At 43.3% G+C, this 27,546-nt stretch overlaps 2 protein-coding genes and 1 non-coding gene across 4 annotated transcripts in view; 2 read left to right on the top strand and 1 right to left on the bottom strand.

Annotated features, from left to right (window-relative positions):
- The window catches only part of MYO1E (myosin IE), a 230,215-nt gene that overhangs the window by 152,638 nt on the left and 50,031 nt on the right, over positions 1-27,546 (top strand). For both annotated transcript variants that reach the window (XM_012443130.3, XM_012443129.3), the window contains exons 10-17: positions 1,491-1,687; positions 4,770-4,850; positions 5,173-5,259; positions 8,778-8,864; positions 10,463-10,630; positions 14,338-14,423; positions 17,690-17,771; positions 23,486-23,592. In XM_012443130.3, the coding sequence (XP_012298553.1) occupies positions 1,491-1,687; positions 4,770-4,850; positions 5,173-5,259; positions 8,778-8,864; positions 10,463-10,630; positions 14,338-14,423; positions 17,690-17,771; positions 23,486-23,592 (895 nt within the window). The remainder of the gene's footprint in view (positions 1-1,490; positions 1,688-4,769; positions 4,851-5,172; positions 5,260-8,777; positions 8,865-10,462; positions 10,631-14,337; positions 14,424-17,689; positions 17,772-23,485; positions 23,593-27,546) is intronic.
- Positions 6,958-7,098, top strand: LOC135268749 (U4 spliceosomal RNA). The gene has a single exon (XR_010337104.1). It is a non-coding gene; the product is annotated as a U4 spliceosomal RNA (small nuclear RNA).
- LDHAL6B (lactate dehydrogenase A like 6B) lies at positions 11,415-12,560 on the bottom strand. Its single transcript, XM_012443131.3, has one exon. The coding sequence runs from the start codon at positions 12,558-12,560 to the stop codon at positions 11,415-11,417; it is 1,146 nt and encodes a 381-aa protein (XP_012298554.2).

Here is a 27,546-nt window from a genome sequence, read left to right as displayed (position 1 = left end):
GATAAATGTCTTGTTCTGGCATTACACTTTTTCAAAATGCATTCACTGAATTAATCTCATTGGAAGGTATATACTGAGAAACGTCAGCCCCCGTTATAGTCTAACACCATCTGTGAAATTGAAGCAGATTATCCTTCATTGGGAGGCTTGCAATTTTTTAGCATTATCATAAGGCCTTTAACGAAATATTTTTACCAGATAATTTTGGTAAAGCATTATGCAGAAAAAGAAAACTCATAGTCAAGTTCAAAATTTTCATTTGCATCTATAAAAATATTTCATTCATATTGGAAAAATCTGAGCATTCTTTCATGTCGAAGAATGGTGTCGTTTATTTATATTAGAACGTTTTGCCCAGAAATCCAGAAAACCCCATTTATATCACTAGCCCTTCTTGGTAAGTTTCATAGTCTGAAATAAGATGTTGAGCTATGAAGTCTCAGTTTTTCTATATGAAGTCCACTAATGACCATGCTCTGTCACATTAGGGCAGGATGGGTGTGCTGTCATATCAACGACACCATCCCCTTCATTTCACTCCATATGCTACCCTCAGAGGGATCTTCTTATAAAACCCTTCTTTATTAGACATTCAGGCCCCCTTTTTCCTCCAGCCCAAATGTATCATATCATTAAGGACCTTTTTAATCCGACCTGAACTTTGAGCTGTAGCCAGTGCTAGTCCACACACTGTAGACCATATGCCATCTCCATCATGTCTCCCACACTTCTGCTTCCTCCCCTTGGTGCACGCCTCTCTCTTCTCTGCATCTGCACAAATCCTACTCATCCTTTATGCCCAGCCCGAATCTCTTGACTACCCCAGCAAGTAGTAATATCTTCCTGTTCTAATTTCTCCAGATCTTGTCTGTGTTACGTTTTCAGCTTTTCCAAGGGTTCTTTATTTGGCACACTATTTTTGCCTTGTCTAGATTGCTTTCAAGATTTCTCACATATTTTCTATCCTTTCATCTCTCTTTAGTAACCCTACACATGCTAAATACTCAATAAACATGGGATTGGTTGTAATTATTAGTTCAGGAATGCCAGGTTCTTCAAAAATGGTGCTATGAAAACATTGTACTAAAAAGGAAGAAAACAATATTTGGAGCCAAAGAAATGTTTCTTGATTGAGTTCCTTCTAGGCTGTCTTGCTGGAAGCTTTGAGGGATGTCCATTTTAGGCACTTTCACTGTGATCTCAGTAGGAGGGACAGGTTTGCCACCCTTCTTGGATCCCTGATTTGTATTATTGGAAGTCTCGGTCATCATAGGAATTGACTCATGTAATAAAACAATCGGGAACGACAAAGATGGATGTGTGTGGGATGACTGATGAGCAGCCTTCACTGGAACAGAAGCTCTTGGGGCCCTGTAATTGCGCTTTCTGTGTACACACACGCACATGTGCACATAAGCGCCTCCGTATGTTTGTGAGATGAATTGGCATTGTCACAATTCTGAAAGATTGTTTTGTTTTATGTTCTACAGTTTTAGCTTTTCCTGCGTATCTGCTAGGGATAAACCAGGACCGGTTAAAAGAAAAGCTAACGAGCCGGCAGATGGATAGCAAGTGGGGAGGCAAATCCGAATCCATCCATGTGACCCTCAACGTGGAGCAGGCCTGTTACACCCGGGATGCGCTCGCCAAGGCCCTGCATGCCCGAGTCTTTGATTTCCTGGTAGATGTAAGTAACACAAGTTGATGTTAGTTCATATTTTAGCTATAAAGAGTAAAACTAGTAGGCCGAGAGTGGTGGCACATTCCTGTAATCCCAGTACTTTGAGAGTTAATTCCTGTAATCCCAGTACTTTGAGAGCTAAGGCGGGAGGATCTCTGCAGCCCAGGAGTTTGAGACTAGCCTTGGCAACATGGTGAGATCCCGTCTTTACAAAATACACACACACACACACACACAAATACAAATTATCCAGGTGTGGTGGCATATGCCTGTGGTCCCAACTACTCAGGAGGCTGAAGTAGGAGGATCACTTAAGCCTGGGAGGTCAAGGCTGCAGTGAGCCAAGATTGTGCCACTGCACTCCAGCCTGGGGGACAGAGTGAGATGCTGTCTCCAACAACAACAAAAAAAGAGTAAACTGACTAAGGGTTTTGTGTTCCTGTTCTGGCTCCTTCCTTTCACCCATTACCTTACTTCACTTTCTGTCTTCTCCCTCTGCGATCACTGAATCCTGTTCTTCCTTTTAGAACTGCCCACCGAGACACCTTAGCTAAATCTAATGTGGTAACAGGTTTCTTCCAGACAAAATATTTAGTAAAGCTAGGATTAGAGACCAGAAAAAGAGGAGACCCACGTTCATGGGCCTTTCTTAACTTTGGGGCCTAAAGGTTTAGGAATGTGTTTTTAACATACTGCTGTTACAAATTAACGCAAAACCTAGTGGCTAGAAACCATAAGCACTTGTTTTCTCAGATTCTGAGGGTCAGATATTTGGGATTGACTGAACTTGGTGGTTCTGACTCAAAGATGAAGTTGCAGTCAAGATGCTGATTGGAACTGTGGTCATCTGAAGTCTGGCTGAAAGATGGATTGCCCACGTGGCTGTTGGCAGGAGCTCTCAGTCCCTTGCTGCGTGGACCTACCCTTGAATGTCCTCATAACATGATGGTTGGTTTTCCCCAGCATGAGTGATCTGAAAGAGGGAATGAGCAAGAAGCCAGTGTTTTATATCCTAATCTTGGACTCAGGTATAGTCACTCTGTCACATTCTGTTTGTTAGAAGCAAGTCACTAAGTAAAGTCCACAGTTAAGGGGAAGGGAATGAGGCTCCATCTTTTGAAGGGAGGAATATAAAAAACTTTCGGCATGTATTTTGAAACTGTTCGATATTTTTGGTTATGGCATAATTACATATGTGTGTGTTTATATACATACACACATATGCATATATATTTATATATGTATATCACATATATATTCTGAAAATTAGTCTTTCAGCAGTGCGGAGCTGCCGGTAACAATCTGTGTTAATCACTGTACCCTCTAAATGGTAGAATAATAATAGCAGGCAATTATATAGCACTGGTTGTATAAGTGCCCAGATACTGTTCTGAGTATTTTAAAGGGAAAAAACCCTCACTTAATTCTTACAACAACCCTGTGAGTTAGGTATTATTATCTTTGCTTTATAGATAAATTAAGGGAGGCATAGATTGATTAAGGAATTCTCCCAAGGTCACACTGTTACTATGTGTTTGATGTCAGAGGCCCTACCTCCCTAGCTATTTTGCTCCTTTGACGTTTATATATTCAAGCTAGAAGGACCCTAGTCGAGGGACAACAGTGGGGCTATTTGATCCAAAGATCTGTATTTTAGGCACTAACACCTATGTGGCTTAAAGTATGATTAGTGTGGTTAGAGTAGGGTTAGGCATGACAGGGTAGGAGAACTACTCTGGGTACTTCTACTGGCTTTTTGAAGGATAAAATTGCTTGGGAAGGTCAGGGTCATACTAAACAAGTCATGCAGTTAGATTGTCCAGACACCCCATTTTACTGAGAAGGGAATTTCAGGCCTGAGTAATGGTGGTTTTGCCCAAGGCCAATCAGTAAGAGGGCGAGGGCGGTGCAGCCTGGGACTAGAATCCGTATCTCTTGTCTGTTTGTTCAGAGCACCTTGCAGTGCTGGGCTTCCTACCCTCCTTCCTTCCTGTCATCTGTCAATTTTTTTTGTAAATAGTAAAAGTAGATGAATGCTCATGTAAGTGACCCTAATTTGAGGTGGCATATACTGGCCACTGGCTATGTATTGTTTATGATTACTTATTCTCTCACAAAAGAGATATATCATTTTGTTTGCCTGGAAAAACCTCTGGTACTTCAGAATTCATCCAGGTATTCAACACCTCAAAGAATTTTTCTCCTACACTCCTCCCCTCCTGCATCGCCCACCAACCCCCTCTATCCTTTACCTCCCGTGCAATCATTAAGTCTGTTCTCATGAATTGCTTGGCCTCTTATCACAGTGATTAAAAAAAAAAAAAAGTGACAGGAGAAAAAATAAAGAACACAGATTTAGGCATGACACTGCTAAAATTTATTCCCAGACCCTGCTTCTTACTAGAACGATGTTAAGCAAGCCTTGGTGAGTCCATCAGGAAAATTGGGAAAATAAGGGTATCGCTGCCATTATGAGAATTGAAATGAGAATTCGGTGAAACCATACGTTGAGAGCACTTCGCAAGCCCGGGCAAAAGTGAATATTCAGTAGATGTAAGCTGCTTTTATTATCAATTCAAAAATAACGACTATTGTTACTATCCGTACATAGCTCTCTATAAGCTCCTGGGAACAAGGATTGTCTTGTTTTTAGCATCCCTGGCATATCGTGTTGGGTCATCACTAAATGACTGGTGAATGAAAGACAATGGAAATGGCAATTACAGAGCCTTTAGTGTGGGTTCTTCATGTGAAATAGATTTTACTTTGATCATCCAAGATGACATTTTCTTCTAAATCTTAAGACTTCCCGAAAAAGCTGACTTGGCCAGAAATTAATGGTTATCATCATTAAGCAAACATTTTTTGTTTCTACTTTGCCTGCTTTTCTGAATCCTGGTGGTTTTTCAAAGTACTCAACTTTGCACTGAGACTTTGTGAATGCAGCAAGTCTCCTGCCTTCATGTTGTCCTCTGCGTCCTGCAAGCAGTAGTGTTTGCTGTGCAGACTCCAGCTTCCCTTCCCAGCACGTGCCCGTTTTTAGTGTACATGGAAAGGAATTCACTGCCATGCTGTTTACTTTCTCTAGTCCATCAACAAAGCCATGGAGAAGGACCATGAAGAGTACAACATTGGCGTCCTGGACATCTATGGCTTTGAAATATTCCAGGTAAGGCCAGTTTGAATAACGGCGGGTTGAGGAGGGTGACATATTTCATCTCACCTGCAAGAAATAGTTCTAGGCAAGGCAAAAACAAACAAACAGAAAACAACAACAACAAAAAACCACTCAGGTTCATTTCTGCCTTTCTGAGTTTTTCATGTAACTTTACCAAATTAATTTCTCCTAAATATAAACTTCTTTGTATTGATGCTTCCAACATTTCTATTAAAGCCTTTTGCATCAAGAAATTTCAATAAATCACTCAAGAAATGACTTTTAAATGATTTTATGGAACAATTACATGTGAATAACTTTTTTCTCCCCCCAGAAAAATGGCTTTGAACAGTTTTGTATCAATTTTGTTAATGAAAAACTGCAGCAGATTTTTATTGAACTGACATTGAAGGCGGAACAGGTAAGCAGTCCCTCTTCATCCTGTTCTATTTATAATTTATTTTGTTTAAAAGGTATAGATTTCTGTCTTTTGATACAGATTTGGGTTCCAGTCTTATATTAGGAAATGCACCTAACAAAGTTAGGTAGAAAAACCGTATGCCGTTGTGGCATTTTAATCTGTGAAATATAAATACCATCTGCAGCATTTGCCTTCTTCTTTAAGCAAATGATGCTATGACGTTGGACGTAGGATTGACTGCTTTTACTATACTGACTCATTGAGCACGTGGGAAATGAGGCTAGTTCCAGCCCTCACTGACTGTGGCATATATTATGTTCCAAATAAAAGACTTGGTTTTCGGCTGGGCGCAGTGGCTCACGCCTGTAACCAAGCACTTTGGAGGTCAGGGCAGGTGAATCACCTGATGTCGGGAGTTCAAGACCAGCCTGACCAACATGGTGAAACCCCGTCTTAAAAAAAAAAAAAGACTTGGTTTTCTCAGATTTACTCCGTTCTCAATCTTCCCTAATAATACATACATTTTTAACAAAGCTGGTATTTCAATACTTACCTGACGTAACATGCCTTGCTATATAGTTTCTTCTAAAGTTCGATGCAGGCTAGGTGCTGTGGCTCATGCCTATAATCCTAGCACTTTGGGAGGCCGAGTCAGGAGAATTGCTTGAGCCCAGGAGTTTGAGATCAGCCCGTGTGACAAAGTGAGACCCCATCCATACAAAAAATAAAATAATTAGCTGGGCATGGTGGCAAAAGTCTGTAGTCCCAGCTTCTCTGGTGGCTGAGGTCAAAGGATTGCTTGAGCCCAGGAGATTGAGCTACATCATCACACCACTGCACTCCCTCCTAGACAACAGAGCAAGACTCTGTCTCAAAAATAAGTAAAAGCTGGGCGCCATGGCTCACACCTATAATCCTAGCACTTTGGGAGGCCGAGGTGGGTGGATCAATTGAGGTCAGGAGTTCAAGACCAGCCTGGCCAACATGATGAAACCCCGTCTCTACTAAAAATGCAAAAATTAAGGCCGGGCGCGGTGGCTCACGCCTGTAATCCCAGCTACTCAGGAGGCTGAGGCAGGAGAATTGCCTGAACCCAGGAGGCGGAGGTTGCGGTGAGCCGAGATCGTGCCATTGCATTCCAGCCTGGGTAGCAAGAGTGAAACTCTGTCTCAAAAAAAAAAAAAAATTAGCCAGGCATGGTGGTGTGTGCCTGTAGTCCCAGCTACTTGGGAGGCTGAGGCAGGAGAATCACTTGAACCCAGGAGGCAGAGGTTGCAGTGAGCTGAGATCACACCACTGCACTCCAGCTGGGGCGATAGAGCAAGACAGTCTCAAAATAATAATAATAATAATAATAATAATAAATAAATCGTTCAGTGCAGTGTCTGTTGTTTGCTGATATCATATTGTTTCGGTTTCCTGGGGCCACCATAACAAAGCACCACAAATTGAGTGACTTTAAACAGTAGCAGTTTCTTCCCTACCAGTTCTGGAGCCCAGAGCTGAAATCTGGCCACACTCCTTGCCAGGATGGAGGGGAGAATCCTTCCTCTTCTAGTTTCTGGTGGCCCCTGGTACTTCTTGGCTTATGGCAGTTTGAGTCCAGTCTCTGCCTGTGTCTTCACATAGCCTTTTTCAGTGTCCCTCTGTGTCCATATTCAAATCTCCATCTCTTTTCTTTTATGAAGACACCATTTTAGCTTTGCACAGTGGCAATATTGTGACCAGTGAGATTTATCGGAGTCATGATTATTGCTGATTGAAAACTTTTTGCAATACCTCGCCATGACGACTTGAAATATAGTTGGCATTGACAGTTTTTGACAATCTCTATGGAGAGTGAACTGTAAAGAAAGAAAAAGAAAAACACTATTCTTTGGATTTCGAGTTCACTCTAAACCTAGGATGACTCATTGTGAGATCCTTAGTGGATTACCTTTATAAAGACCTTATTTCCAAACCTCGCATTCTGAGGTTCCAGGTGGACATGAAATTTTGGGGATACTATTCAAGCCACTGCACACATCAAAGGCTGTTTTGGGGTCATTTAGTTATGGAAATGTTCATGCCTCTGCTTAGAAAATGCCATACCAGGGGAAATACCAGGCCCAGGAACCTGCCTATGGCTGTTTTGCTCTAGCTACTCTAGGGGTTGGGAAAGGCTAGAGGTTTGCATGAAACCCATTCTACCATTGCTGCCTCAGTCCCTACCACATCCAGCCCAGTCTACTGCAGTAGCCTCCTAACTGGCTTGGTAGTCTCCCTGTGGGTTTCACGTGAACCTCTAGCCTTACTCAACCCTTACAGTAGCTAGAGCAAAACAACTGAGGAAGAGTGCAACAGCAGATGAGATGGGATGGGGAGGTAGGGGCTAGATCTTATGGGAACTTTGCAGGGCATGGCTGAGACTTTGGGCGTTATAGTTAAGTGGAATGAGGACCCATTGAAGAATTCTGAATGAGGAGTGACAGGATCTGATTTGTCATTTGTGTTTTTGGAAAGGTCTCTGGCTGTTGTACGGTGAGGCAGGGGAAAGCAAACTAAAATGGAAGTTTAAAAACCAGTGAGGGGGCTATTGTGGGAGACTGTGCTAGACATGGTAGAGACTTAGACTGCCATGGTAGCAGTGCAGATGGTGAGAGGGAGTATCTGGAGAGTGAGCCAATGGGACTTGCTCAAAATAATTAGCAATAACCAAGAAAGAAGAAGCAATCACGGGCGATTCTTAGCTTTATACCCTTGATAACAGGGCCGATGGTGACACTGTTAACTGGAGAATGAGATTAAAAGAGGGGTTGTTTGGAGGCCGTGGGAAGTGTGGAATCAGAGTTCCTCTAAACAGGTTAGGTTTTAGAGGCCTATTATACTTCCAAGTGAAGATTCCAATCTCTAGAATGGATTTAAGCCTGGAACCCTGTGGCGAGGTCTAGACTAGAGAAATAAATTCAGGAGTCATTAGCCTGTAGGTGGTATTTAAAGCCATGGGATTGATTGAAACGACCTAGAGAAGGAGGGCTGAGAAAATGAGAAGGCTGGAAGACTGGACCCTGAGATTCCAGCACATATAAAGGTCTGGAAAGAAGACAGAGCTAGCACAGGAAGCCGACAAAGCGAGACCAGTGAGGAAAGAGGAACAAACCAGGACAGTGTTGTAGTGTTCAAGTTAAATGAGCCCCTAAGAGACTGAAGAACCTTCCCGTTAAGTACCTTGATGCTAATCTGTACTCCTGTCCTATGTTAAATTTTAAGAGTTTTATGATTTATCAGTTTGGTGCTACTAAATTGTCAAAAACAATTGTTTGGTAACAATTTCATACGGCTCAAACTAACCTAAAAAATTACCAAGTAATAAAATGTTCCTTCCTATTACCTCTTAGAAAATAAGAAATTCAAGTTCCTACTCTTTTTGTTGGAGGACTTTCAAGTTTTTCTCTTTCATGGGAATTTTTGTCCATTCAGGGTCTCTCGGGCTCTTGCTATTCGGGTAATAATGTGAGTTCCTGGTTTCTGTCTTACAGGAAGAATATGTTCAAGAGGGAATAAGATGGACACCCATCGAGTACTTTAATAACAAAATTGTGTGTGACCTCATAGAGAACAAAGTGGTAAGTGTTGGTTTAGTATGTCTTGTCACTGCTCAAAGGTTTACATTGAATTTTTGTTCTCTGTATCATTGTTTTACAACAGGCAAAGTGACAACTCTGATTTGCAGGGAATTCGAGCAATTGTATTACTTTTCTGTATGTGTGAAAAGAGAACAGTAGGGCTTTATTCTGGTAGTAAATATGAACATGTGGATATGAGGAAAATGTCAATTTACAAATGGAAGTTGTTACTGAATTCTAAAAGAAGACAATTGTCACATGACACATAGCATATGAAGAGCCGTAACATTGGCCCTGTGTTCTAGTCCAACTTCTAGGACTTTAGCCCTAATGACTGTTTCAGGCCAGGTGTGGTGGCCCATGCCTGTAATCCCAGTACTTTGGGAGGCTGAGGCAGGTGGACTGCTTGAGCACAGGAGTTGAAGACCAGCCCAAGCGACATGGTGAGACCCTGTTTCTAAACACAAAATTTAGCTAATATGAAACTTGTATTAGCTAAATACAAAAAATTAGCCAGGCATGGTGATGTGCACCTGTGGTCCCAGCTATTCTTGAGGCTGAGGTGGGAGGATCGCTTGAGACTAGGAGGTTGAGGCCGTGGTGAGCTGAGATTGCACCACTGCACTCCAGCCTGGGTGACAAAGCAAGACAAGACTCTGTCTCAAAAAAAAAAAAGATTCAAAAATAAAATAAAAGTGATATACAACAGATATATCTCTGTAGGACTTTTTATAAAACTGAAAACAGTAAAAATATCCGTAGACAACTTAGTTATTAAACAAACTATAGTGTATCAGAACAGAGAAATACAGCCATTAAAATAGTAAGTATGAAGAATATGTAAAACATGAGGAATGCTTATAAAATAGCTGGGTGCAGTGGCTCAAGCCTGTAATCATAGCACTTTGGGAGGCCGAGGCGGGCAGATCACGTCAGGAGATCAAGACCATCCTGGCTAACATGGTGAAAACCCATCTCTAATAAAAATATGAAAAAATTTGCTGGGGGTGGTGGCACGTGCCTGTAGTTCCAGCTACTCAGGAGGCTGAGGCAGGAGAATCGCTTGTACCCAGGAGGCGGAGGTTGCAGTGAGCCAAGATCATGCCACTGCACTCCAGTCTGGGTGACAGAGCAAGACTCTGTGTCAATAAAAAAATAAATAAAATTAGTGCTATGTGAAAAAAGAAATGCATTATAGAATGGGTACACTAAATGATTATATAAATGATACCTATATGGGTAACAGGCCAAAAAAGAACATTAAGAAAGAGATTCGGTCAAAAGAAAACGTTTTTATTTTACTTTTGGATTCTTAAAGTCAGTTTGGCAGGAATGTGAGTGAGCAGATACTGATCTGTGCGTGACTCTTGGATAAGACTTCAGGGAGTTAAACAGTTTTTTGGAAAATAGAGTTTCCTCCCTCTTTAGATCTAAGTGGTGACTCCCCATTTGGGGCTATTAATTACATTGTTGCCTGAAGGGGAAGACTGACTTTCAAGATGGTATCTAAGTCAGGGGAGCTGTTCCTTTGCCTAAAAAAGGACTTGTCTGTTTTGGAGAGGTCAGTGACTAGAGCCTTGCCTTCTTGGTCCCATCAGAACCCTCCTGGCATCATGAGCATCCTGGATGACGTGTGCGCCACGATGCATGCGGTGGGTGAGGGGGCAGATCAGACGCTGCTCCAGAAACTTCAGATGCAGATTGGGAGTCATGAGCACTTCAACAGCTGGAACCAAGGCTTCATCATTCACCATTACGCTGGGAAGGTATGGCCGATATCCATTTTAATGTCTATCTGTTTTAAGCCTTTGGGTCTGTGATCTGTTTTCTCATGAAGCAAATGATATGCCTTGCTGTATTAGTCATTCAACAAACAGGACTTATCAACTATTGAGGGAGGCAAAACAAAAGACTGTATATACTAATGCATATTTTTTTTGAATGTACATACTTTTTACATTGCAGAGGAGGGTACTACTTTTTTTTACAGCATATAAATGAACATAGGTATAAGCCAGCAAGAATGAAAGAACTAACATACATCTAATGAAAAGAAGCAGAATTTCTAAAACACAATAAGTACCTACATCCTACTTTAAGTACCTACATCCTACTTTTGGGAACCAAATGCCAACTACATATATATATAACAAGCCAAGTGCTGCTACATCAGAGGTACCAAAAACACTTTCTTTAGGAATTGTAAATAAGTATCATCCAGCACCTGGATGCTAAATAAAAGAGCTGGAGGACTAAATAAATAGGAAAGTCACTCTACCCGCTTTCCTGTTTTCCATCTTTTAAGAATCAAGCTTTTTTCAAAATTTTGATTAAAATATCCTGTATCTATGATCTCTTCAACAATATCGGAATGGTAGTCTTACGCTTATTTTATTTATTTATTTCTTTTGTCTTTTTGGTTTTTTCCTTTTTGTGGAGAACGGGGACTTGCTATATTGCCCAGGCAGGTCTGGAACTCCTGGGCTCAAGCTATCCTCCCGCCTCTGCCTCCCTCAGAGCTGGGATTACAGGCGTGAGCCACAGACAACTTTAAAGCTTAAGCTCCTTCTGAATTTCCCAAAGTGTTTTTGCACTCTTCTTCAGATGGGCCTCCTCTTCAGGGGTCAGCTTTATCTTTATAAGGTTGGTAATACCATTCTCTCCCAGGATACAAGGAATACTGAGGAACACTTCTTCATCTATTCCATAGAGGCCCTTAATTATGGTGGAAACTGGATGTGTTCTCCTAAGATTCTTCAAAATACTTTCTGTTAAATCAGCTACAGAGAGGCCAATAGCCCAAGAAGTATAACCTTTCATTTTAATAATGTCATAGGCACTAGCAATCACTTCTTTGTGGACGTTTTTCCATTGCTCAGGATCTTTATCAGTTCCTATATCAGAGTTCAGTTCCTTCAAAGGGACACCAGCTATGTTCACTCCACTCCACACAGGAACACCTGAGTCTCCATGCTCTCCGAGGATCCATCCGTGGCAGCTTTCAGAGTGGATACCAAGCTTTTGTCCAATCAAGAAACGAAAACGAGCAGTATCCAGATTACAGCCACTTCCAATAACACGATTTTTGGGAAATGCGCTCAGTTTCCAGGCTACATAAGTTAAGATATCCACTGGATTGGAAACAATAATCAGTTTGCAGAGGGGGCTGTACCGGACAATACTGGAGATCATTAACTTGAAGATGGCCACATTTCGCTGGACTAAATTAAGGCGCGTCTCTCCCTTTTCTTGGCGTGCACCTGCTGTGATAATCACTAGGTTGGAGTTTGCTGTGACACGGTAATCTTTGCTACAAACAATATTTGGCATTTTCATGAAAGGGCTGCCATGCTGAAGATCCATTGTCTCACCCTTCAGTTTCCCTTCATTAAGATCCACAAGGGCAAGTTCATCAGTCAAGCCTTTTAATAAGATGCTGACAGCGCAGGCCATGCCCACCGACCCAGTTCCTATGATGGAGACCTTACTGTGATGAACGGGCTTCTCGGAAGTGAAGCTCTCCATAAGTTCACTCTTCACAGTCGCCATCTTGCTCACGGGGGTGAAGAGCCAGGTGCGCTTGAGCGGCCCGCGCGCCGCCTGACGGGAACACAGGGCCATCCCCAGGCACGGGAAATTCACCCCCGCCGAGCTCACTCTCTGGGTGGCCCGCACAACAGGCACGGTCAAACTCATGGCTGTTCACTCAAGAAGTAGAGGGAGAGAATGGGGAAAAGGCTGCTGACCAAAACGTCGAGCCGCCAACGCAGCACCGTCAGACCTCAACGGGCAGCGCGCATGACCCGCCCCCGACTCTCTACTGCGACTGCGCGGGCCTTGCCAGCGCTTCCGACGCGTGCTTTCCGTGGGTGCTCAGACTGAGGCGGCGAAGGGCTGCTTCTCTAGCAAGTGATTTCTGGAGTTTGTTTTACCAAGAGTATTCTCATCAAGAGTTGACATGCTTAAGAGGCTAACCCAGATCCCTGGAATTACTGGTTTTCTATTTTTAGTATGAATGCCAAGAAAAATGCTTCTGTTAACTACAGCTGGAAATAAGGTTACATCTGAACCGTGACCCTGCCAGGAAGGATAGGGCACTGTGCTTTGTGTACCGGTAGCTGCTTGCACCATCTCCCAGTGTCCCAGAGTGGGCTCCTGCTTTCTGGTGTGTAGTCTGGAGGCCTATTTATTTATATATTCACTTATTTATTTTTTGAGATGGAGTCTTGCTCTGTCACCCAGGCTGGAGTGTAATGGCACGATCTGAGCTCATTGCAACCTCTGCCTCCCAGGTTCAAGCAATTCTTTTACCTCAGCCTCCCAAGTATCAGGATTAATAGGCATCCACTACCATGCCCACCTAATTTTTTCTATTTTTTTTAAAGTAGAGACAGGGTTTTCCCATGTTGGCCAGGCTAGTCTCGAACTCCTGACCTCAGCTGATCAACCCGCCTCAGCCTCCCAAAGTGCTGAGATTACAGGCATGAGCCACTGTGCTCTATTTATAGAGGTCTATTTATAAAGGATCCCACTGCCTTGGTGCCAGTCCTGGCCAGGACCCACACTGCAACAGTCAACAGGAGCTTGAGCCGGGTAGGGGCCACCTGGGAGTCATCCAGCACTAAAAACTCACCATACTACTGCATATTTTTAGAACGTGAATTATTACTCTGTGACATATATTAGCTGTTGAAGAAACGGATTTTCATCTTGCCTCTTGCTGCAATCACAGACTTGCATTCCTTGTCTGACCATGCTGACTGGGTGTAAAAATGAAGGTTGGGAGTTCACTTTTGGTGTTGTCCTCATAAAATGCATGAGTATTGGGTGCCTGCTGGGTGCCAGGCTGTGTGGGGCTGCTGATGATCAAAAAGTAAGTTGAGGTCATAGTCTTGGGGAGTTCCTCATCCTGTGGAAATCCCCTGGTCTCATCCATCATCCCTGCTGATCTCTTGTTAAACAGAGTATCAGCATGAGTTTCTAGCCAGACTGGTGCAAATTCGATACCACTTTTGGGAGAAACTGCAAAGCCTCAGATGACATGGCTCACTGCAATGAATTACTGAGCATGAGGGGTTTCACCTTTGCTCTGTCTTAGCTAAAATTTAGGAAAAGAATTGAGTTTATCACTTAGACACCCTATGGATCCACTGAAGAAGGGATATGGGGCCTTTAGAATTGGAGTTCTGATTATTGATGATTTGAGCTATCCTGGCAGCCAGATCCTCATCAGCATCTGCAGGCCATCCCCACTAAGCCAGCTAACAAGTAAGACATGTGCACAGCCTTCTTGTGACAGTGCACAACGAAATTCCAAATGCAGCATCTGGAAATCCACATGTTGCAGTGAGGGTAGCCTTGCCAGCTTTGGTTTTTTGTTTAGTGAAGTTACATTTTTTTGTTCAATGAATGATTTTACTGAATGAATTACATTTTGTTCAATGAAATTAGATTTTTTTCCTTTCTTGGCCAGGTATCCTATGACATGGATGGCTTTTGTGAAAGGAACCGGGATGTGCTTTTTATGGATCTCATCGAGCTTATGCAGAGCAGTGAGCTGTAAGTATGTTTTGCCATAGCTGACAAGGGATATAGGTTTGATGACATTTTCAATATGAAAACAAACTTGTGAGCTGGGTATAGTGGTGTGCGCCTACAGTCCCAGCTACTCTGCAGGCTGAGGCAAGAGGATCACTTGATCCTAGCAGTTTGAGGCTGCAGTGAGCTGAAATCGCTCCTGTGAATAGTCACTGATCTCTAGCCGGGCAACATAGGAATACCCTATTTCTAATACAGAAAGAATAAAGACCGGGTACGATGGCTCATGCCTGTAATCCCAGCACTTTGGGAGGCCGAAGTGGGCAGATCGCAAGGGCAGGAGATCGACACCATCCTGGCCAACATGGTGAAACCCCATCTCTACTAAAAATACAAAAATTACGTGGGTGTGGTGGTGTGTGCCTATAATCCCAGCTACTCAGGAGGCTGAGCCAGGAGAATCACTTGAACCAGGGAGTCGGGAAGTTGCAGTGAGCCAAGGTTGTGCCACTACACTCTAGCCTAGCAACAGAGTGGGACTCCATTTCAAAAAGAAGGAAAAAGAAAAACAAAACAGAACACCTGTGATGTTTAGTGGTTTGCATTTTGTCCTTTGTGCTAGTGGGTCTGGATTATCATTCATCTGTTTGGTTTCTCAAATTAGCTTTCTTTTTTCCTATATGAGTCTCTCCCTTATGTCCGTAACACTTTATGCTCCCAAATTCCAAGTGTCATCTACATGTCCTTCAGGACCTCAGGCTTTCTACCTTTCAATACTATTATCAGGAAGAAGTGAGCACACTGGGTTTGGATTGAGATGGCCATTTCTGACCATTTAAGAAGGGAACCATCTATGATACTTTGCCCTTGAACCCTTCTTCATTGTCATTGAATTTTTAAAGGTGGTTAATGACTTAGCAAGACCCACAGTAACCAGAGTCACTGAAGTACTTAAGAAATGGCTTGAGTTGGCGCGGTGGCTCACGCTTGTAATCCCAGCACTTTGGGAGGCGGGCGGGATCATGAGGTCAGTAGATCCAGACTATCCTGGCTAACACAGTGAAACCCTGTCTCTACTAAAAACACAAAAAATTACCCGGGCATGGTGGTACGCACCTGTAATCCCAGCTACTGGGGAGGCTGAAGCAGGAGAATTGCTTGAATCCATGTGGCAGAGGTTGCAGTGAGCTGAGATCGTGCCACTGCACTCCAGCCTGGGCAACAGAGTGCAACTCCATCTCAAAAAGAAAAAGAAGAAATGGCTTGAGAACTCTGGGAGGGACAGCTAAAGAAGGAGTGACTCAGAGATCCATTTGAATTCCCAAGACCCTGTTTAAGCTGTAGGGGTAGCACAGTGGGGGTATCCCTCTTGCATGCTGCTAGAACTCTCAAGACCACCTCTGCCTTCCTCTCCTCTTCCTTAAAAGGGTTCTCAACATCCTGGGTAAACACATAGGCGATGAAATTTACACAAGCAGGCCCATACATGCCAGATCTTACAATTTCTAGCACTTCCTCCAACTAAGAGCTGCCCTTTTGGTCTCTATTTCTAAAGCTGTCACAATAGCAAGGCCAGCTTCTCTAATCAGCAGCAGCAAACCTAATAACTTCCTAATAAAGGCCTGACTGCAATGAAAGTAAAGCCAGTGTTTCTTTTTCAGGCCCTGGTCAGTTGTTCTGCTCCATTTACTTCTCTCTGCAGCTCCCTGCTCCTTCTCACCCTCTGCTCTCCATCCCTGCCCTTCCTTGAAGTCACACCACCATTTTTGAGATTTTGCATTTCTTTTCATTCAAAATGTGCAATATCCATTTGTTCTTCTCTGAAATGGTTAGGTAAGCCACAAGTCCTGGCTTGTGGGTTTTATGGCAGTCGGGTGCAAACTTGTTTCCAGATATTGTTTGTTAAAAACTAGTAAAATTCCTGCCAAGTTTAAGAGCTGTTATTGCTTCCACATAAACTGCTGTCATACAGGCTTAGCCTATTATTTTGAAAACACATTTGATGTCAAAATCTGTAGTTGTGTCTGGTCAAGTTAAAAGTAGATTGCTGGGGAGACTTCCTGGAAAATTCAAGTACCCAATAAGTCATTGAGGAGGAAGTGAGTTTGAGTGTCAGATTGCTAATTTACATGGATCCCATCATTTACCCAGTCAGCAAATATATATTATGGACCAACTGTGCACCATGCTATGCTTCAGACACCAGGGGCACAAGATGAGTAAGACATTGCCCTTGCCCTTTTGCTAGTGAGGCAGACGTATAAACACATGCAGCTCAGTTAGTACCACTAATGAAAGTGTATTCAGCAGGCAGAGCATTTGTGATTTGTTACTGCCCCGTTTAAAATTGCTCATACTCAAAAGCAGTTTGTCAGGGTTTTCTTTGTGGAGCTGGGAACAGTGAACTACTGGCATCTGGTGAGCAGAGGCCATGGATGCTGCTAAATATCCACAATGTGTAGAAGAGGCCCCCTCCTCAGAATTATTCAGAATAATTAATTATTAAGAACTAAAGAATTGTTCAGCTGCAGATACCAGTGGTGCCCAGGCTCAGAAATTCTGTTCTAGAGCCAAGCAGCATCAGCACTGAATCGAGACATTTCATACAGTTCCCTGAGCTCTGGTCTTGCTTGTCTTAGCAAACCCATGCTGGCTGGGCGCAGTGGCTCACACTTGTAGTCCCAGCACTTTAGGAGGCTGAGGCAGGAACACCACTTGAGCCCAGTTGTTTGAGACCAGTCTTGGAAACATGGCAAAACCCCTTTCTTTTCAAAAAATATGAGAATTAGGTGGGCATGGCAGCACCTGCCTGTAGTCCCAGCTATTCGGGAGGCTGAGGTGGGAAGATGGCTTGAGCCTGGGAGGTCGAGGTGTCAATGAGCTGTAACTGAACCCTGGCATACTAGCCTGGGCAATAGAGCAAGACCCTGTCTCAAAAAGAAAACAAAAAACCTAAAATCCCATACTGACTCCCCCCGTTAGGTTCTCCTGTCAAGATATACCTCAGTTCCTGTCTAGGGACGTTGGAAAGGCAGAGTTTTAAAATTTATTTTGCAGTCTTTGATTCTAAGTTGCTTATATCTTAGAATTCTTTCCCTTCGTGTCTTTTGTCTGTTGGCCATTTTCCCACGTCACATCTTGATGGCCTGTGCTGTGAGTCAGCTGGCCTTTCTGTAGCCAAGGTTTTGTGCCTGGGGACAGCCCTCCACTCCATCCTTTAGAAAGGCAGGCTTTCAGCTCCCAAGGTGCTTACAGATTGCTAATTCATTCTCTTTCTCCTTTTCCAGACCTTTTATAAAGTCTTTATTTCCGGAAAATCTGCAAGCTGACAAGAAAGGGCGCCCAACAACTGCCGGAAGCAAAATAAAGGTTAGTTCTATTTTAGAAAATGTATAGATGCTTAGAAGGGCTGGGGTTTTCTGGGACTCGGGAATTGCACCCCTGGGCCAGGATGAGGTCAGTGAGATGTGAAGGGGTGGTTACAGAAGATGCCCAGAAGTAACATCACTGCTTGTTAAAAGGTTCCAGGATACAAGCTGAATTTGACTTGGCTGTACCCGAAACCTTAGGTGGATATTAAGTACCTCATAGCTTAATAGTCAGCAGATGATAATCAGCTACTTTCTAAGAGGAAATGGCTTTAAACAGAATCTGGAAGAATTTGTGTTAAACTAGCAGAGAAATATTGTGGTTCGGAGCCATGTTTTAGATATTGATGACAGTTGTCCCAGCCAGGCCCCAAAACCTGCCAGTTATGGAACGTTGCTTAACAGAAATTCTACTTGGTCTTTTAGGGGCAATTTATGTGTCCCTCCTCACTGGATCTTGCAGGCTTCTCCTTGCTGTGAATCACAGATACATCTGGCCAGATGGTGTCTCAAGTCTGAAGGAAATCTTAAAGTGTTTCTCAGGAAGTAGGCAGGGCTCTGTGGTACCTGAGCCGTTGTGTGGCGAAATTCATCATCCCTAGCTACACTCTGAATTAAGAGTTTGAGTCAGCCAGATGTGGTGGCTCACACCTGTAATCCCAACACTTTGGGAGGCCAAGGAGGGAGTATTTCTTGACCCCAGGAGTTCAAGACCAACCTGTGCAACATAGTGAGCCCCCATCTCTATTAAGAATAAAAATTAGACAGATGTGGTGGCTCACACCTATGCTCTCAGTTACTTGGGAGGCTGAGGCAGGAGGATCGCTTGAGTCCAGGAAGTCAGAGCTGCAGTGAGCCGTGATGCTCCAACCTGGGGGACAGAATGAGACTCTGTCTCAAAAAAAAAAAGTTTTGTCATTGTGTCACACACACTTAATCATGTAACTGAGAAGTGCTCACTAAACCATTTTTTAAAATCATACTGGTTAGGAATAATTTTTGTAAAAATTATACCAGCTAAATATTTCCTCAGTTTTACAATCAAAGGAATGGTGGAGTGACAGCAGGGCTTTGGGGTTCGCTCGCCTGTGTTCGAATCTCGGTTCTGGCTTTTCCTAGCGGTGCGCTTGCCAAGCTGTTACTTACTCTCCTAGTGCCCTCACCACTTCCTTGTAATAAGGAGATCTTAGTGCCTATCTTAAGAGGTTACTGTGGTGGTTCAGTTTCATAATTCATCAGAAGCATTTAACACAGTGCCTGAGACATTCTGAACACAAGATGTATATGTGCTCTGACTACATTCTTCCCTGATAACCCCATTCCTATACCACCGTTGTTTGTCTCTGCTTAATTCTTTTTTTTTTTTTTTTTTAAGTTGGTGTCTCCCAGTGTCACCGCAGCTGGTCTTGAACTCCTGGGCTCAAGCAATCCTCCCACCTCAGCCTCTCAAAGTACTGGGATTACAGGCATGAGCCACTGAGTCCAGCCTGGGCTTTCAGCTCTATGATAGATCCCTCTAGATTTCAAGAACATCATGTTGAAAAAACTAGAGAAATTTAGTAGCTCCAGGACAGTCACTGGGTTAGGTTCACTGGAGCAGAGAGCTGAAGGCAGAAAACAGAAGAAATTCTCATGAGGCCGTGATTTTAACGTCTGCATGAAGTTTCTGACTCATGCCTTTACTGCGAGGTCCTGGATAAGGATTAACTCTGGGCTGGAAAATCAAGTCATAAGACTGTCACATTCAGATCCAAGGGGCCCAGATCATCCAGGTTGTGATGATTCATTTCCAAGTGGTCTGGATTATTCTTTATAAAAAGGAGAGCAAGGGTGGGGACAGTTCTTTCCTCCTTGTAGACTTGTCCCTTTTCTTTCCTTCATCTGCTTGTCTAGTTAAAGGCTTAAAGTGCCATCATTCTGGGGTGTTTCCAAATGTTCAGGATTAAAGTCTCAGGCTCTTGCTAGGGAGGTCAAGCTGAAGTCAGCCAGTTGACCTAAAGGGATTGCAGTGTGTTTTCCCACCCAGGTACACTCTTCTTAGTGGACGGCATGACCTCTAACTGCCTGGCTGTCTGCCTCCACGTAGAAATTAAAGTTTCTCCAAGTACTTCTTATAGATACATAGCCGTGGCCCTATCACTGCCACATTCCATACCCACAGTATTTTGCAGACATCATTGTCATCTTAATGATATCCCTGGGGCATAAGCATTTAAAAGGATTCTGATTTCCTTGAAAGAAAAATTAAACTTGTGTTCAAAGTCGTCTTAGTGTTACGTATTTCAGTACATTCTAATTATTTAAAAATTTAAACTGATTTGTAGGATTTAACTAATAGAATATTGATTTGATGGGAACTCATTATCTTGATTAAAAGTATAAATATAGTGATATTTAATATTAAGCACTTGATTTTGAGGTTTCACTAAATTCGCTATTGTTGTGGCTGGAAGGGACCAGAACAGGTTGAGCATCCCAAATCCTGAAATGCTCCAATGAACATTTCCTTTGAGCATCATGTTGGTGCTCAAAAAGTTCCAATTTGGGAGCATTTTGGATTTCAGTTCTTCAGATTCAGGATACTCAACTATAAAGTATAATGCAGGCCAGGACTGGTGACTCATGCCTGTAATCCCAGCACTTTGGGAGGCTGAGGTGGGTGGATCATTTGAGGTCAGTAGTTCGAGACCAGCCTGGCCAACATGGTGAAACCCCGCCTCTACTAAAAATGCAAAAATTAGCTGGGCGTGGTGGCAAGCGCCTGTAATCCCAGCTACTCAGGAGGCTGAGGCAGGAGAATCTCTTGAGCCCAGGAGATGGAGGTTGCAGTGAGCTGAGGTTGCAATGAGATCATGCCATTACACTCCAGCCTGGGCGACAGAGCGAGACTCCATCTCAAAAAATAAAAATGTATAATGCCAATATTCCAAAATCTGAAAAAATCCAAGCTCCAAAACACTTCTCGTCACAAGCATTTCAGATAAGGGATATTCATCCATATTTAAATTAGAGCCAAAGATTGATGCTACAGAGAGTCAGAATCAAGCTAAGAGGTGACAAAGGTGGACTGGCTACAGCTTTATCTGAGTGTAGATGGAACTATAAGGGACATGACAGAGGAAGTGCAGGCATCATGCAGGTGATTGGACTGGTTGGGGTTTTTTTTGTTTTTGTTTTTGTTTGTGATGATGGTGGTGGTGTTTTGTTTTTTGTTTTTGAGGCAGAGCCTCACTCTGTTGCCCAGACTGGAGTAAAATGGTGCGATCTTGGCTTACTGCAGCCTCTGCCCCCCAGGTTCAAGCAATCCTCCTGTCTCAGCCTCCCAAGTAGCTAGACTACAGGCAGCCCTACCATGCCTGGCTAATTTTTTTTTTTTTTTTTTTTTAGTAGAGACAAGGTTTCACCATGTTGGCCAGGGTGATCTTGAACTTGTGACCTTAATTGATACGCCCACCTCAGCCTCCCAAAGTGCTGGGATTACAGGAGTGAGCCATTGTGCCTGGCCTGATTATTTGGTTTTTAATGTCAATTTCAATCTTTAGATTGAATTAGAGATCTTCTAGTGCATCCTATTTAGTTTACAGATAGAGAACTGGGGGCCAGAGAAATCTAGTGATTAGTCACTTAGCTTGCAAATAAAAGGGCCAGGACCCTCAGTCAGGCCTGCTGTCATCCTGTCATCTCTGTTGAAGGTAGAATGAGGTGCTTTCATTCTAAGCCCTTTCTCACTGTGCTGTCTGCATATTTTAACACCTGCTTCTATTAAGCAAGTGCTATTGGTACCTTTCTGTCCTAACTCAGGAACCCTTCTTGGCTAGAATCAGGATTAAACTCAGTTACTGCTTCACAACCACCTCAGGAGACATGTTAAACTGACCCAAGGCTGGGCACAGTGGCTCACGCCTGTAATCTCAACAGTCCGGGAGGCCAAGGTGGGAAGATTGCTTGAGGCCAGGATTTGAGACCAGTATGGGAAATATAGTGAGACCCCATCTCTACAAAAAAAGTATTTTTTTAATTAGCTGGGGCCAGGCACGGTGGCTCATGCCTATAATCCCAGCACTTTGGGAGGTCAAGGCAAGTGGATCACGAAGTCAGGAGTTCAAGACTAGCATTGCCAATAGTGAAACTCTGTCTCTACTAAAACTACAAAAATTAGCAAGGTGTAATGGTGGTCACCTGTAATCCCACTTATTTGGGAGGCTGAGGCAGGAGAATCACTTGAACCTGGGAGACAGAGGTTACAGTGTGCTGAGATCATGCACTCCAGCCTGGGCAACAGAGTGAGACTGTCTCAAAAAAAAAAAAAAAAAAAAGTTGTAATTAAATACGAAACTAAAATCTAAAAGTAAAGTTTAAAAAATTGAGAATTTGGGGACTTAAAGATAAAAAGTTTTGTTATATGCGACTCTGCAGACCCTCTCCAGCTCCACCTGATGTGTTGTAAAAATCGTCAGATTTGTTCTCAAGTGCAGTCTACATCATCAAAGAACATAAAAGGCAATTTTCTTTTTCATCATAGGACTTAGCTTTGATCATGCAACCTCTGCAGCCCTGTCTGTCCTCTGTTTCAAGCATCGCAAAGGGTGCTGTTTCCTGCACATCTAAACAGAGAATTTAATTCACCGATGAATATCTTGCTTTGAATATACTCAATAGTTTTTCCCAAGGGTTTCAGATTTCTCAAACCCATGAAAACAGAGAAGCCCTAATTGAGAGAGGTCGTCTCTTGCAAGCAGATCCCTTCTGCTGACTTCATAATGGTTTTCTGGCTCTGGAGGCCCCTTTTGGCTTTTTCCTTTTGGAGCTTTTCTCCCTGCATGCTGCTTTGCTTGGAAATAGAGTTCGCATGTGTGCCACATCCTCGGACCCACGGGATGTGCTCAGCTGTGGGGTGGGAATGCTGATGTGAGCTCTACTCCCGTTTATTCAAACAAAGTTTGAGATTCTCAGGGTTTAAAATACTTCCTAAGCAATTTCAGCTTTATTTATGTGGCTTTCTCTGCTTGAACGCAGTTCTACTTTGGGTACCCAGTGCACAGGCATTAATAGATGGTTTTATATAGAATATTCTAGATTTGCAAAGAAGTTATCAGCCACACATAAAGTGTGCAGACTCTGCAGGTTTTTAAATGGACATATTGAGGAAGAAATTGAATGAAATGGCATATCAAAAGTTTATAAATTCTCAGATTTTTATGAATCTCCCATTCTTTAACTGTGAATTTTCATCATTTTCATAAAATGATTCTTCATTAGTTGGATTGCCAAGAAAGAGAGTGTGGGGGATTTGATGATTCATCCTTATAAATGATTTTGGAGGGAAAAAGTTAATGAGAACAATATATATGCAAAGGCCCTCCATCAGTATAAAATGAACTGACGTGCTTCACTGTACCACATGAAAATCATTGTATGTGAAGATTTATTGGGAGTTTTGTTTTTGTTGTTGTTTTATTTTATTAACTATACTAAAAATGCCTGGTTGCTTTCAACGATTGAATTTCAAACCCATTTAGGGGTGATAAAATCATCATAAAAGTCAGCAAAGCTTTACAAAAGATTAGTAGACCTGACTTAAGCTTAACGAGCAAATTGTCACAAAGATTAATTCCTAGTTATATAATTCTACAATAGAGTTTTTACAAGTCTCCTTTGAAATTTGGTCTTCTTTAGAGAAAGTTCCATGACTATGATACTGTTGTTCCTTTCTAGAAACAAGCCAATGACCTTGTGAGCACCCTGATGAAATGTACACCCCACTACATTCGCTGCATAAAACCAAATGAAACTAAGAAGCCGAGAGACTGGGAGGAAAGCAGGTATGGGGGGACCGGCTTGAGTGGGGCCAGCACATTTTCCCCTGTGCTCAAGGTGAGCCATTCTCCATCACAGGCAGGAGCAGTGTCAATTGCTGGCACATGTCTTTGTCATGTCCTTGTGGCTTAACTTCTTCAGGACAAAGGCTATATACTGCTTCCCCTCTGTGTCATTTCCTAAAATGTTAGCGGTGCCATTCTTTTCAGAATTAGCAGTTTATAATGTTGATCTTGGCTAGTCTGGGGGCAGATGGAGAAAAAACAAAAACAAAATATAACCACATACCGCAGAGTCATGATGGTTTTAAAATCAGTTTGAGGCTCTGCGTAGGCATTCTTAGTACACCCAGCTCCTGACCAGGACCCACAGGATGCAGCCTAGAATGCTTAGCTTGGGGTGGAAAGTGAAGGGCTGAAGAGCTGGCAGAAACACAATCCAGCATTTGCTGTGCCTCCTGAAGACACTGGGGACACGCTGGAGGCTCTGGCATTCCCCCTAAGTACCGTGTTGATGAGCAGAATGACTCTGGGAGGAACAATGTCCAAGGGAGACGTGGAGCACAAGAATTCAGCGAGCCCTTTCTGCCCTGACTTCCAAGGAAACCCGCGTCACTGTTCCTTCCACAGCTAGCATTGAGGGAAGTGGCCTGGGCAGAAGGAAATGGTGGCATTGAGTAGGAGCCGGTTAAGGTGGTGCCTAGAAGGTGTGAATTTTGTGTTTCACCGGGGGACCCAGACACACATTGTTCAGAGGCCTGATCCCACTGTCCACAGAAGCCTGGGAAGGAGGGCTGCAGAGATGCTTCAACTGCAGAGAGGACCCCAGCCATCACCACCTAATATCAGTCCCCAGATGGGAGCCTGCCAGAATTGCTACCTCTTGTCTTCTCTCTTGGAGAAAAGCAGATAGGTTCTTTGAGGTGTCAAGTGACAAGCTCCAGGTTTAGTTTCCACAGGATCACCAGGACTAAAATTCCTAGCTGCCAATTACCTCCTGGGAGAGACGGGACTCTTGCTTTAGACTAAGAGAGTAGCAGCATTGTCATCTCTTCCCATCTAAAGATGTAAAATGCTTAGACCCAGGAGTTTGAAGCTGCAGTGAGCCGTGATTGAGCCACTGCACTCCAGCCTGGGTGATAAGTGAGACCCCAAGTCAGTCAGTCAGTCAGTCAATCAAATAGAAAATACCTTGTTTTGCCCTCTTACGTTGGTTCCCAAACTTGAGCATTGCTCAGAATCCCCAGGAGGCCTTATTAATGCTCGGATTGCTGGGCTCCACCCCGAGTTTCTGATGCAGTGGGTCTCAAGTGGGGCCCATGAATGTGCATCTGAAAAATCTTGCAGGTGGTGCTAGTGATGACGGCTCAGGTACTGCACTTTGAGAATCACTGATCCAGAGCAAAGAACTAGACTGGGATTTGGAAGACCTGTGTCCTGGTGATGACCTTTCACTAAGTTGTTAGAATGAGACGCTTGGTCTCCTTAGCCCTCAGTTTTTTCCTCTTAAGAGGCTCCATCTAGAATAGGAACTCCTTCAGTCTGACAGAATGAAGGCTTCCAGACAGTGGCTGTCAGTCTGCCTGTGTCTCTGTCACTTTTACACTCACCCCTCACACATACCCACACGTACACAGCCCACCCACGCATGCATTCACAGGTACACACACACAATAGAACAATGGTGTCATAGGCAACCTTAGAAATAAATCATGAGAGTTTTGGAAGCAGAGGTATTGCCAAAGGGTGGCTAGCCCACCTTCCCCCATTTCAAATTCTATCCATCTTTCCTTCCCAGCAAATACTCTCAAATAAAAACATCTCATTTAACCTAGAAATGCAGTACCTCCCCTAACATACCCTCCTCTACCCCACATAGCTAGTTCTGCTGAATGCCCCTCGAAAATAGAAATTTTGCAATAGCTGCTTGGAAGTTCACCAACCCTGATGCTACCTTCTTGTAAAAACCCAGCTTGATGCATTGGAATATCAGAAAAGGGAGAAGTTAAAATAGTGGTACATATTATTCAGTAAATCCTCATAGGATGAGGATGGTATTTTCTCTTTTCTTTTTTTAATGATTCCCCTTCTTTAAATTGCAGCAAAGAATTTTATGACATGCATTCAAATAAACTGGTTTTAAGAAGTTGAAGGTATTAGTTGGTCGAGCGTTGATCTATAATTCCAGTAGGATCACTTTCTGGGATTCCACCCTTAATCCTGGTTCGGGTTTATTGTGTGACAGATGGTTTCACTCCGTCCATGAGTCAGGAGTGTTGGGGTCCGTGAAAGGGCAGTGTGCTTCGCTGGCCGGGATTACACACCCAATTGAAGCTCCTGGTGGAGAGGATTACTCATTCCACAAGTTTTTGGGGTACGGGGCTTTTCTTTTCCTGTTGCAAATGTGTTTTTGTTTTGCTTCTGGCAAGGTTACTTGCCCTGGATTCTGAATTTCTGCCTTGCAGGGTTCTCTAGCCCTGATCAATTTGAGTAAATGGCCGGGGAGAGTCTTGGAAAAAGACTCCTCTGCAAGATGAAGTTGGCATAGCCTAGGGAACAACTGAGTGTTGTTTGACCAGTGACTACTGAGGAGGTGACAGTGCTCCAGAAATATGTAAAAATCAACTTGGGTCCCTCTGATGACCCAGAATTTTAAACATTACAGGACTTGCTAGACTGTTGAGCCTGCTGAAGGGAATTTCTACAAGAAAACTTCCTGATGGTGAGAGTTATGGTGAATGAAATAATGTTTTAACATGAGGAATATTCCTTCTTATGTGATTCATGGGAAAGGAACGTTTCTGCTTGAATTAATAGGTGAAGCATTCCCTGCCTCGAAAGCTTGGCGTAAAGCCAGTATTTATGAAAAGTACTTCAAAACGAGTAGAACCCTGAAATGAACAGCCTCATGCATTTTTCTTACTAGAGAAAAGGCTAGTGGTGAGTTTTAGATTTGGAGGATGAGAAAAAGGAAAATTAATTTTTTTTTTTTTTTTTTGAGACAGAGTTTCGCTCTTGTTACCCAGGCTGGAGTGCAATGGCGCGATCTCGGCTCACCGCAACCTCCGCCTCCTGGGTTCAGGCAATTCTCCTGCCTCAGCCTCCTAAGTAGCTGGGATTACAGGCACGCGCCACCGTGCCCAGCTAATTTTTTGTATTTTTTTTTCAGTAGAGACGGGGTTTCACCATGTGGACCAGGATGGTCTCGATCTCTTGACCTCGTGATCCACCCACCTCGGCCTCCCAAAGTGCTGGGATTACTGGCGTGAGCCACCACGCCCGGCCAAATTAATTATTTTTAAATGTAAATTTAATTACCTTTTTAGCTGACATGATATTCCCCCCCCTTCCTCTCTCTCTCTCTCTCTCTCTCTCTCTCTCTCTCTCTCTCTCTCTCTCTCTCTCTCTCTCTCTGCCTGACTTATATGGGCAAATTAGATATTGAATATTAACTCTTTTTATATAGAGGCTTTTTAAAAGTTAATAATCTCAGAGGAGGCTAGGCGCTGTAGCTCACACCTGTTATCCCAGCACTTTGGGAGACCGAGGCAGATGGATCACAAGGTCAGGAGTTCGACACCAGCCTGACCAACGTGGTGAAACCCCATCTCTACTAAAAATACAAAAATTAGTCGGGTGTGGTGGCGCACGCCTATAATCCCAATGCCACTACACTCTACTCTGGGCAACAGAGATTCTATCTCAAAAAATAAAATAAAACAATAACAATAATCTTAGAGGAATCAACATTTCTGGCTGTTGCCTCCATAAGACCCATCAAACTGGAGACTCTTAAACACCACTCCCATTGTGACCTCATCCTTCCCATCAGCCAAGGCTGTCCCCCCACTTCGAGCTTCATCTGTCCCCCTCCTACTGTCCCACAGCCCCCATCGCTGGCCTTTCCTATCCTCATGTGTTTCCTTTCATAGCCTTCTGCCTTGTCCTCTGCACCTCATG

This window comes from Aotus nancymaae, unplaced genomic scaffold (assembly GCF_030222135.1).
Source record: "Aotus nancymaae isolate 86718 unplaced genomic scaffold, 86718_ANA_hifiasm-v0.15.2.pri h1tg000041l, whole genome shotgun sequence".
NCBI lineage: Eukaryota > Metazoa > Chordata > Mammalia > Primates > Aotidae > Aotus > Aotus nancymaae.
This window is presented reverse-complemented; position numbering and strand designations above follow the sequence as displayed.